This window comes from Haliotis rubra, unplaced genomic scaffold (assembly GCF_003918875.1).
Source record: "Haliotis rubra isolate DU_JTF1 unplaced genomic scaffold, ASM391887v1 Scf833, whole genome shotgun sequence".
NCBI lineage: Eukaryota > Metazoa > Mollusca > Gastropoda > Lepetellida > Haliotidae > Haliotis > Haliotis rubra.
The window spans coordinates 307,428-321,027 of record NW_025767561.1 but is presented as its reverse complement, the minus strand read 5'-3'; the positions used below and the strand labels follow the sequence as shown (position 1 = coordinate 321,027).

Here is a 13,600-nt window from a genome sequence, read left to right as displayed (position 1 = left end):
TCAATACCTTTGGAATATGCATGGAAAGAGTATCGTAGCAAGAAATTATAAATTATAAATAGATACAATGCAATGATTTGATAATTCATAAGAAATTGTCAAAGTTTCCGTGCAGCATGACGCCATGACTTACGCAAAATCACGCAGAACGACAACGGTAATCATCTGCATTTCTGGCTTTTTCTCTAACTTATAGTGAAAACGATAAAAACATATAACAATACACAGATAGTCAGAATCATTCTGATTACGTACATCTCATATTTATGGACAAACGATCCCTGATTCAATGGAAGGGTCCTCGCAAAATCCTGTGTACCCTTGTCAGTAAAGCCGCCATTTTGTAAGAAATCGGTCAGCGCTAGTGATGTCATACGTCAACATTGTTGTACATATTAGGCAATTTCTTTGAGGTGAAGGTCGGTTGAACAAGAGTAAACACAATCGCCCAATCCTTCCGATTACACTGTCAGTATTATGGTGTATATTTTGCGTATAGTTCAGATACTTTTTCATGAAACTGACTACAGTATCCACATTTAGCCTTGTTCAATATCATATCATACGTGCATATAGGGTTTATGGTGTTTTATTCTTTGAATGTTTTTGATTGTTTGAATCATATTTACATAAGAAATTGACATATTTACTGCAATACACCATATTCTAAACCTTTACACAAGTGTTAGAAGATTAAACGTAGCCATAACTGCAATTGCATTAGTTCCTATGATGTACAATATTCAATGCATTTGGACTAATATTGCAGTTTCACATGAACTGGTTAATGAACGGCGATTTAATTCAACCTTATAAGTAAAACTGATAATATTTAATGAACATGATTTATATATGTTATGAAATGTATATATGCACACATATTTAAAGGAATTGTCTTGTTCTTTGCACATTTTTGTGTCGTTTTATAGAGAAAACAATGATGTAAATTGATTGGCCAGATGCGCGTTTGTCGGAAACGTTTTATGATTCACTATCATTGTTTTCGATAATATAATCAATTCATATTCGATTTAAAAATATTGTGATGACAGGATATCAAACTATATTTATACGAAACTTGTTTAAAATATATAAACCATGTCATGTCTAAATTCGGACAAATCTTACATCCATATTCTAATATATAGTACGTACTAGTTCCATATATAAAAAGCTATCTTTTTGCATCTTCCATTGCATACTTATGAAGAGAAATAGCTACATAATCATAAACAAAGAAAATTCTTATCCTAAACAAAATATTCGGGTGTTGTGAAATGTTATTTTTCATTTACGTTAAATTGATGCCAAACAGGTGCGAGTGTTGCTCACAAAAAGATACACAGTCAAACTGTCTAATTGTTGATATATTCAGGACACTATTTAAATGGAAAAATCAGTCATTTTATGTTTTGTCTAAAGAGTGTTAAATTCTGACATAGAAGCCGAGACCTTTCACACAATTAATGAAAAATTAGGTGAGATATGAAACTAATCAGCATACCAATGTCGTCTTTTTCCGACGCCGCAAAATGCATAAAACAAGCAATGACGTCAACTAAAACGGTGTATTATTTTCAGCAATTTCATTACATTTGAAGATATGGCTAGTACTCTGGTATTAACGATGCAAAATTAGTCAAAATACATCTACATAAACAGGACAATATGGGAATCTAAGAACTAACTTATATATCGGATAGGGCCATCCAAATCGTTATGACGTGCTTCCACATGTTGTACGTTGTCATCTTTTCTTATAAATTGTGAAACTACCAAAGTGTATCCTCTCACATTGAGGAACTTTGAATTGGAATAATTTGGTTCACCGTAAACAAAAACTAACGAAAATATAGCGTCCGTATCCACAACAAATTCTCTCCATGTGATCTGAGTTACATTGACCTAGTGTTAAGCATAACGGAGTTATGCCCCCTTATCATTATATGTGTATGACCTCTCTTTCGTCGTTTGAAGTCGTAGAAGAAAATCCATTTTTGACATTTATTGCGAGTCATTTTTAATGTTGAGCGTATAATGTTATGCATAAGCACATAAACCCAATTCATATACACTTATGTCGTTTAGAAATCAGGCTGTATTTTCTTCGCTCACACTTTCCGTAAAGATACCAAATTAAAATATTCGTAGCACAGAACTTTTATCGGTGTGCGATAAAAAGCGGAGAAATGTACTGTTTTTTAACGCATAACAATTTTTTGACAACATTTAGCAAGGTCTATTTCTCAAACCGAGGAGGTAGTTGCACTTATATTTATACTAACGGATAGGAAAATTTAATATTCTACATTTCTGTGTAATTGCATAGCCATACGTAGATCCAGGACCACGCGAGCGCAATTCTCGCACAACGTTCACTTTTCAAACGGTATGAAAATGTGCGCCTGAAAAAAAACTCGGCATCAAGGGGGTTAAAAAGTACTAGCATCTGCACTTTTCTGAGAAAGTCATATCCCAAATATGACATATATTGACATGCTGTGCACTGTTACTTCTAGTCTATAATATCTCAACACATGAAGTGTACCTTGAGTCTCGTCTCCAGCACCTTCCACTCCTGCTCATTGCGACGTTCATGGAGGGTGTTAATGGTAGAGGCGGAGTCGTCCCCTCTGGCAGACACTTGTTTATCCATTTCTTCCTTCTCTTTCTGCATCTTCTCCATCTCACTGGTGAGTCTCTGCAGGCACACACATCACGTGACTGATAGATGCCTACATATACATACACCCTACCTATCTCTGCAGGCACACACATCACGTGACTGATAGATGCCAACATTAACATACACCCTACCTATCTCTGCAGGCACACACATCACGTGACTGACAGATGCCTATGCAGGCACACACATCACGTGACTGATAGATGCCTACATATACATACACCCTACCTATCTCTGCAGGCACACACATCACCTGACTGATAGATGCCTACATGTACATACACCCTACCTATCTCTGCAGGCACACACATCATGTGACTGACAGATGCCTACATATACATACACCCTACCTATCTCTGCAGGCACACACATCACGTGATTGATAGATGCCTACATGTACATACACCCTACCTATCTCTGCAGGCACACACATCATGTGACTGACAGATGCCTACATGTACATACACCCTACCTATCTCTGTAGGCACACACATCACGTGACTGATAGATGCCTACATATACATACACCATACCTATCTCTGCAGGCACACACACCATATTACTGATAGATGCCTACATATACATACACCCTACCTATCTCTGCAGGCACACACATCACGTGACTGAAAGATGCCTACATATACATACACCATACCTATCTCTGCAGGCACACACACCATATTACTGATAGATACCTACATATACATACACCCTACCTATCTCTGCAGGCACACACATCATGTGACTGATAGATGCCTACATATACATACACCATACCTATCTCTGCAGGCACACACACCATATTACTGATAGATGCCTACATATACATACACCCTACCTATCTCTGCAGGCACACACATCACCTGACTGATAGATGCCTACATATACATACACCCTACCTATCTCTGCAGGCACACACATCACGTTACTGACAGATGCCTACATGTACATACACCCTACCTATCTCTGTAGGCACACACATCACGTGACTGATAGATGCCTACATATACATACACTCTACCTAGCTCTGCAGGCACACACATCACGTGACTGACAGATGCCTACATATACATACACCCTACCTATCTCTGCAGGCACACACATCATGTGACTGATAGATGCCTATATTTACATACACCCTACCTATCTCTGCAGGCACACACATCACGTGACTGATATATGCCTACATTTCATTCTGCTCAAACTGTCATTAGCCAATACACAGTTTGGGACATAATGCCTTGGTAATCAAAGAGCTGTATCCATGTTGGAAGAGTATGGTCATAAGTAGCGGTAACAGGGTATTTGACTGACTGCTAAAATGGAGGTCATAAACTGAAATGTCAAAGAATAATTAATTATAGTTTTAAAAGTACTGGTTCATAACACAAACCTGGACAGTCTGCTTTGTGAGTCTGAGTCTCTGATTGGCAAGATTCAGATCTGACTGAGATTGTTGATTGGCCTCTTTCTGTTCACTTAGATTCTTTAGTGCCTGTCCCCGGGAGTCTCGCAGAGCTGCGATCTGGGTAGATAAACCAAAACTCTAGGTACTTACCTCAGGTGCACGCATAAACTCAAACAGTTCACATAAAAGCAGTTAAATTTTCCATTAAGGAATGACACACACAGTTAGATAGTTAGACAGACTTTGTTAAAATAAATGAGATGTTTCTATGACAGAACTTGTACTTGTACATCAAGAAAAAGAAATGAACCTGACCAAGACTTTGGACCAAAAGTTCAAGTGCCATATCAATGGCCTTGGTGTTTGCATCAAAATGTTTTCGATGTCTGTGACTCAGGACTGTTATTGTTGTATAACCGTTTGAACCCACCTGCTGCTGGAGGTGCCCCACTCGCTGTTTGAGAGATGCTAGCTGTCTCGTAGCAGGTGTGACCATCTGTAGGCGGCCTTTCTTGGCTCTCTCTTTCACTGGAGTAGCAAACGGAATGGGGGAAGTTGCAGCCTCTCTGAATACAACTGTAAAACACATGGACAGACTGTCAACTCCCAGTACAGGCCATGAATCTATGACAATGCATGCACTGATGCTCAATGACAATATGATGATGTAGGCCTCCAGTAGTACAAGTAACATGGTAGCATGATATCTAAACAATTGCTGTGTTTTAAGAGAAGCATTCAACATTTTCAAATACTGAAGAGTGTTTTGTACCTCTGTCTGAGCTGCTGGTTGTCAAGGACTCTTGACTCCATGACACAGGGGGTCTTTGTCCTGTGTCTTTCTTGATAACCACTCTAGGCTGTGCTTTCCTAGCTTTCCGTAACTGACAACAAAGAATGGTACTTATATCCAAGCTGATGCAGCATCTTTATAGGCTCTTATACTGACTGGGCGGTGGGGTAGCGTAGTGGTTAAAGTGTTCGCTCGTCATCACGCCAAAGACCCGGGTTCGATTCCCCACATAGGGTGCAATGTGTGAAGACCATTTCTGTGTCCTCGCCGTGATATTGATGGAATATTGCTAAAGTGGCGTAAAACTAGACTCACTCACTCACTCTTATACTGACTGCCTTGTGATGTCTCACGTGTGACCTCTGATACTGCTGTACCCACCTTACCCACATTTCTCCTTGACCCATTGTCTGATGCCTCACATGTGACCCCTGATACTGCTGTACCCACCTTGCCCACAGTCCTCAATGACCCATTGTCTGATGATCTTTGATGTGACCCCGATACTGCTGTACCCACCTTGCCCACAGTTCTCCTTGACCCATTGTCTGTTGTCTCTGATGTGACCCCTGATACTGCTGTACCCACCTTGCCCACAGTTCTCCTTGACCCATTGTCTGATGTCTCACATGTGATTCCTGATACTGCTGTACCCACCTTGCCCACAGTTCTCCTTGACCCATTATTGTCTGATGACTCTGATGTCACCCCTGATACTGCTGTACCCACCTTGCCCACAGTTCTCCTTGACCCATTGTCTGATGACTCTGATGTGACATTTTATACTGCTGTACCCACCTTGCCCACAGTTCTCCTTGACCCATTGTCTGATTGACTCTGATGTGACCCCTGATACTGCTGTACCCACCTTGCCCAGTCCTCCTTGACCTATTGTCTGATGACTCTGATGTGACATTTTTTGATACTGCTGTACCCACCTTGCCCACAGTTCTCCTTGACCCATTGTCTGATGTCTCATGATGTGACCCCTGATACTGCTGTACCCACCTTGCCCACAGTCCTCCTTGACCCATTGTCTGATGACTCTGATGTGACCCCTGATACTGCTGTACCCACCTTGCCCACAGTTCTCCTTGACCCATTGTCTGATGACTCTGATGTCACTCCTGATACTGCTGTACCCACCTTGCCTACAGTTCTCCTTGACCCATTGTCTGTTGTCTCACATGTGACCCCCGATACTGCTGTACCCACCTTGCCCACAGTCCTCCTTGACCCATTGTCTGATGACTCTGATGTGACACCTGATACTGCTGTACCCACCTTGCCCACAGTACTCCTTGACTCCCTATTGTCTGATGACTCTGATGTGACCCCTGATACTGCTGTACCCACCTTGCCCACAGTTCTCTCCTTGACCCATTGTCTGATGACCGGTCCCTGATGTGACATTTTATACTGCTGTACCCACCTTGCCCACAGTTCTCCTTGACCCATTGTCTGATGACTCTGATGTGACCCCTGATACTGCTGTACCCACCTTGCCCACAGTCCTCCTTGACCCATTGTCTGATGACTCTGATGTGACCCCTTATACTGCTGTACCCACCTTGCCCACAGTTCTCCTTGACCCATTGTCTGTTGTCTCATGTGACCTTTGATACTGCTGTACCCACCTTGCCCACATGTTCTCCTTGGACCCATGCTGTACCCACCTTGATACTGCTGTACCCAATGTCCTTGCCCTCCAGTTCTCCTTGACCCATTGTCTGATGACTCTGATGTGACCCTTGATACCCATTATTCGCTGATTTAATTCCTTTCACAGTTCTCCTTGACCCATTGTCTGTTGTCTCACATGTGACCCCTGATACTGCTGTACCCACCTTGCCCACAGTCCTCCTTGACCCATTGTGTCTGATGACCCCTGTGCAGTACCGATGTGCTACTCCATTGGCCCATGTCTGACTGGCTGTGACCACCTTGCCCACAGTTCTCCTTGACCCATTGTCTGACCTGGCTCAGTCACCTGTTTGTGTCTGGTCTGCCACCCACTCCCTTGACCTGGTGTCCTGAAGTGTGTCTCCCATGTGACTGGTCCATTGTCTGTGTGTCTGGTGGCTCTGTGTCTGTCCACTCTGTACTTGTCTGTGACTCTGATGTGCTCCTACTGCTGTACCCACCTTGTGTGTGTGTCTCTGAGACTGGACCCATTGTCCTGATGATTTGTCTGATGTGACATCTTTATACTGCTGTACTCCACTCTGTCCTTGCCCACAGTTCTCACTTGACCCACCTTGTCTGATGTCTCACATTGTTCAAGTGACCCTTGATCTGCCACTGCTGTACCCACCTTGCCCACAGTTCTCCTGACCCATTGTCTGATGACTCCATTGTCTGTTGTTCTCCATGTTCTCCTGGTTGGCCCATTCTGGTGTGTTGTCTCCTGGGATCCTGCTTGTACCCACCTTGCCCACAGTTCTCCTTGACCCTGTTGTCTGTTGTCTCCACATGTGGCCTGTACCCTGTGCTGATTGCACTTGCCTGTTCTCTCCTTGTGTGACCATTGTCTGGATATTGCTCATGCCTGCCACCATTGTCTGACCTGTGGATGACTCACCCACCCACCTTGCCCACAGTTGTCCTGACCCATTGTCTGTGTCTCCACCTGTGCCTGGTCCTCCTTGGCCACAGTGCCCATTGTCCAGTGTGTGATAATGCTGTACTCCTTGACCCATTGTCTGATGACTCTGATGTGGACTCTGATACTGTTGTACTCCACCTTGCCTGTGGCTCTGGTCCCTCCCATTATCTGTTGTCTGGTGTCTCGTGTGGTCCTTCTCCATGGCCATTGTCTGGTGGCTTGATGTGACATTTTATACTCCTGTGCAGTTTTCCGTTGTCTCAGATGACGTGACATTTCTGCTGGCCTCACAGTTCTCCTTGACCTGTTGTCTGTTGTCTCCATGTGACACTCCTTGGATACTGGTGTACTCCACCTTGGACACAGTCCTCCTTGACCCATTGTCTGATTGTCTGGATGTGGCCCTTGACCCATTGTCTGTCGTGACTCTGATGTGACCTCCTGTGTGTGTCATGGCTGCTGTACCCCACCTTGCCCACAGTGGTGACCCGTGTCTGTTGTCTCCACATGTGACCCCTTGATGCTGTGATGACTCTGATGTCCTCCTTGGCCCATTGTCTGATGACTCTGTGTCCTCCCCCGCTACTGCTGTACCCACCTTGACCCAGATTCTCCATGACCCACCGTTGATAAGTCTGATGTGACATTTGATACTGCTGTACCCACCTTGCCCACAGTTCTCCTGTGACTTACATTGTTCAATTGTCTCTGATGTGACCCGATGTGCTGTACCCACCTTGCCCACAGTTCTCCATTGACCCGTTGTCTCATGTCACCTGATACTGCTGTCCCACTCCTGCCCACGGTTCTCCTTGACCCATTGTCTGATTGGCTCTGATGTGACCACTGGTACTCTGATTGTCCATGGCCCATTTCGGTGATGGACTCATTGGTGTGGACACTGCTGTAGTGTCATTTTATACTGCTGCTGGTGGCACCTTGCCCTGAGTTCTCCTTGACCCATTGTCTGATGTCTCTGATGTGACCCCCGATACTGCTGTACCCACCTTGCCCACAGTCTGCAGTCCTTTTTGACCCATTGTCTGATGACTCTGATGTGACACCTGGCTACTGCTGTCCCCACCTTGCCCACAGTCCTCCTTGACCCATTGTCTGTCTGTGACTCTGATGTGACCCTGGATACTGCTGTACCCACCTTGCCCACAGTTCTCCTTCTTGACCCATTGTCTGATGACTCTGATGTGACCTTTATACTGCTGTACCCACCTTGCCCACAGTTCTCCTTGACCCATTGTCTGTTGTCTCACATGTGACCCCTGGATACCGCTAAAAAATTCCACCTTGCCCACAGTCTTCTGACCCATTGTCTCTGATGACTCTGATGTGACATTTTAGATACTGCTGTACCCACCTTGCCCACAGTTCTCCTTGACCCATTGTCTGATGACTCTGATGTGACCCCTGATACTGCTGTACCCACCTTGCCCACAGTTCTCCTTGACCCATTGTCTGATGACTCTGATGTCATATCCTGGGATACTGCTGCCCACCTTGCCCACAGCCTCTCTTGACCTGTTGTCTGATGTGTACCCATTACTTGTACCCACCTTGCCCTCCTTTGACCCATTGTCTGATGACCTTGATGTGACACCTGATACTGCTGTACCCACCTCCTGCCCACAGTTCTCCTTGACCCATTAACCTGGCTGTCTGTTGACTCTTGATGTGACACCTGATATACTGCTGTACCCACCTTGCCCACAGTTCCTCCTTGACCCATTGTCTGATGACTCTGATGTGACATTTGATACCGCTGTACCCACCTTGCCCACAGTCCTCCTTGACCCATTGTCTGATGACTCTGATGTGACCCCCGATACCGCTGTACCCACCTATTGCCCACAGTGTCTCCTGTGACCACCTTGACTCCTGATGTCTGTTGTCTCACTGACACCTGTCTGGACCTTCACACAGTCCTTCTTGACCCATTGTCTGATGACTCTTGATGTGACCCCTTATACTGCTGTACCCACCTTTGCCCACAGTTCTCCATGACCCATTGTCTGATGACTCTGATGTGACATTTTATACTGCTGTACCCACCTTGCCCACAGTTCTCCTTGACCCATTGTCTGTTGTCTCATGTGACCCCTGATACTGCTGTACCCACCTTGCCCACAGTCCTCCTGACCTTGTCTGATGACCATTGTGACCCCGATTGTCTGATGACTCTTGATGTGACCCCATACTGCTGTACCCACCTGCCCACAGTTCTCCTTGACCCATTGTCTGATGACTCTGATGTCACCCTGATACTGCTGTACCCACCTTGCCCACAGTTCTCCTTGACCCATTGTCTGATGACTCTGATGTGACATTTTATACCGCTGTACCCACCTTTGCCCACAGTTCTCCTTGACCCATTGTTGTCTGTTGTCTCAATATGTGACCCTGATGTGACAGCTGTACCCACCTTGCCCACAGTTCTCCTGGACCCATTGTCTGATGACTCTGATGTGACACCGGATACTGCTGTACCCACCTTGTTGCACACTTCCTGACGTCCTTGTCTGTGTCTCTTGATGTGACATTTGTATACTGCTGTACCCACCTTGCCCACAGTTCTCCTCTGACCCATTGTCTGTTGTCTCACATGTGACCCTGATACACCCACCTTGCCCACAGTTCTCCTTGACTCCATTGTCTGTTGTCTCACATGTGACCCCTGGATACTGCTGTACCCACCTTGCCCACAGTCCTCCTGACCCATTGTCTGATGACTCTGATGTGACCCCCGATACTGCTGTACCCACCTTGCCCACAGTTCTCCTTGACCCATTGTCTGATGACTCTGATGTCACATCCTGATACGTGTCTGCTGTACCCACCTGTGCCCACAGTTCTCCTTGGACCCATTGTCTGTTGACTCTCACATGTGACCCCTGGATACTGCTGTACCCACCTTGCCCACAGTTCTCCTTGACCTTTGTCTGATGACTCCCATTCCTGATACTGTCTGCCCACAGTCCTCCTTTTGACTCACGCTGTCTGATGACTCTGGACGTGACCCCTATACTGCTTCCCCACCTTGCCCACAGTTCTCCTTGACCTATTGTCTGATGTGTCTCGATGTCACACCATGCTGCTGTACCCACCTTGCCCACAGTTCTCCTTGACCCATTGTCTGATGTCTCTGATGTGTCATTTTATACTGCTGTACCCACCTTGCCCACAGTTCTCCTTGACCCATTGTCTGTTGACTCTGATGTGACCCCATTGTGAGATACTGCTGTACCCACCTTGCTGTTGTCTCCATGTGGCCTGTGCTGTACCCATTCCTTGACCTATTGATGACTCTGATGTGCGCACCTGATACTGATGCACCTGACCTTTGACCACACTATGTGACAGTCCTTTCTCACCTATTGTCTGATTGACTCTGATGTGACATTTCATACTGTCTGTGACCCACCTTGACAGTTCTCTTTAACCCACTGTCTGTTCCTCTGGATTTTGAAAACTGCTGTACATTGTCCACAGTTCTTCTTGGTCATTGTCTCATGACTCTGATGTGACACCTGATATTGTGTGTACCCACCTTTCCGCCCGTTGGTCCACTACGGACAGTCCTTCTCTCACCATTGTCTGATGACTCTGATGTGACGGTCTTTATACTGCTGTACCCACCTTGCCCACAGTTCTCCTTGACCCATTGTCGGTGTTGTCTCTGATGTGACATTCTCCATACTGCTGCTGTACCCACCTTGCCCACAGTTCTCCTGACCTATTGTCTGTTGTCTCACATGTGACCCTGATACTGCTGTACTCCACCTTGCCCACAGTCCTCCTTGACCCATTGTCTGATGACTCTGATGTGACCCCCGAGCACTGCTGTACCCACCTTTGCCCACAGTTCCTCCTTGACCCATTGTCTGATGACTCTGATGTGACCCTTTATACTGCTGTACCCACCTTGCCCACAGTTCTCCTTTTGACCATTGTCTGTATGTCTCCTGACATGTGACATTTTATACCCATTGCTCTGATTGACCCCTGATACCCTTACCTTGCCCACAGTTCTCCTTAACCCATTGTCTGATGACTCTGATGTGACTGATACTGCTGTACCCACCTTGCCCACAGTTCTCCTTGACCCATTGTCTGATGTCTCCTGATGTGTCATTTTATACTGCTGTACCCACCTGCCCACAGTCCTCCTTGGACCTTTGTCTGTGTCCCTCCTGTATCCACCTCCATGTGATTCCATTGTCTCTGACTATGTGACTTTATTTGTACCCACCTTGCCCACAGTCCTCCTTGACCCATTGTCTGATGACTCTGATGTGACCCCTGATACCTGTTATTCCCCACCTTGCCCACAGTTCTCTTTGACCCATTGTCTGTTGACTCTGATGTGACCCTGGGATACTGCTGTACCCACTCCTTGCCACCTTGCCCACAGTCCTCCTTGACCCATTGTCTGGATGACTCTGATGTGACATTTTATACTGCTTTCTCCCCACCTTGCCCACAGTCCTCCTTGACCATTGTCTGTTGTCTCACATGTGACCCCTGATACTGCTTCTCCACAATCCTCCATGCCCACAGTCTCTCTTGACCCATTGTCTGATGACTCTGATGTGATCCCTGATACTGCTGTACCCACCTTGCCCACAGTTCTCCTTGACTCTTGTCTGATGACCTCTGATGTGACATCTTTATACTGCTGTACCCACCTGGTGCCCACAGTTCTCCTTGACCCATTGTCTGATGCTCACATGTGACTTTCATACTGCTGTACCCACCTTTGCCCACAGTTCTCCTTGACCCATTGTCCTGATGAGACTCTGATGTGACCCCTGACACAGTCTGTACCCACCATTGTCCACAGTTCTCCTGGTCTGTGTGTCACATGTGACCACATGCTGTGTCCACTTCTCGACCCATGTTCGTGACTCTGATGCATTGTTGTCCCACCTGGTTCCACATGTGTTGTCTGTTGTTCTCACATGTGATGTGTCTCCTTATATTGCTGTAACCCACCTTGCCTTGACACAGTTGTCTTGACCCATTGTCTCCATGACCCATGATGTGACATTTTATACCTGCTTGTACCCACCTTGCTCCACAGTTCTTGACTCCTCCATCGGCCCATTGTTGTCTGTGTGTCTCCACATGTTGACCATTGTGGATACCTGTGCTGTACTGTACACCTTGCCCACAGTCCTCCTTGACCCATTGTCTGATGACTCTGATGTGACCCTCGATACTGTCTGTCTCCACCTTTGCCCACACCTTACGATACTTCCTTGACCATTGTCTGATGACTCTGATGTGACCATTTACATATTGCTGTATGACCCACCAGTTTGACCCTGGTTGTCCACCCGTTGTCCACAGTGGTCTGTCTTCCTTATTCCTGTCTGACATTTTATACCTGTTTCTCCTTGACCCATTGTCTGTTGTCTCACTGCCGGCCATGTGTGGCCATGTCTGTTCTCCTTGACCTATTGTCTGTTGTCTCACATGTGACCTGCCTGATACTGCTTCCCCACCTTGCCCCAGTCCTCCTTGACCCAGTGTTGTCTGATGTCGTTCCGTGACCTGTGACCCTTGTCATACATGTGTGTGATGACTCTGGTTGCCCACAGTTCTCCTTGACCCATTGTCCGTTGACTCTGATGTGATTTGTGATACTGCTGTACCCACCTTGCCCACAGTTCTCCTTGACCCATTGTCTGATGAGCTCTGATGTGACATTTTATACTGCTGTACCCACCTTGCCCACAGTTCTCCTTGACCCATTGTCTGTTGTCTCACATGTGACACCTGATACTGTACCCACCTTTGCCCACAGTTCCTTTTCTACCCACCTTGACTTGATGTCCTCACATGTAGTCCCTCCTTGCCACAGTTCTCCTTGACCCATTGTCTGATGTCTCTGATGTGACCCCTGATACTGCTGTACCCACCTTGCCCACAGTTCTCCTTGACCCATTGTCTGATGACTCTGATGTGACCCCTGACTGCTGTACCCACCTTGTACCTCTCTTTGGCCCATTGTCTGTGGACTCACTGGACAGTTCTCCTTACTGCTGTCGTTGTCTGCCTACAGTTCTCATTGTCTGATGTACTCTGATTTGTGAC

At 46.1% G+C, this 13,600-nt stretch overlaps 1 protein-coding gene across 1 annotated transcript in view; it reads right to left on the bottom strand.

Annotated features, from left to right (window-relative positions):
• Window positions 1-13,600, bottom strand: part of LOC124262374 (centlein-like) — a 60,130-nt gene that overhangs the window by 32,335 nt on the left and 14,195 nt on the right. Inside the window, exons 11-14 of the mRNA XM_046696856.1 lie at window positions 4,867-4,978; window positions 4,525-4,670; window positions 4,080-4,211; window positions 2,549-2,701 (exon numbers count right to left, since the gene is read on the bottom strand). Of these exons, the coding sequence (XP_046552812.1) occupies window positions 2,549-2,701; window positions 4,080-4,211; window positions 4,525-4,670; window positions 4,867-4,978 (543 nt within the window). The remainder of the gene's footprint in view (window positions 1-2,548; window positions 2,702-4,079; window positions 4,212-4,524; window positions 4,671-4,866; window positions 4,979-13,600) is intronic.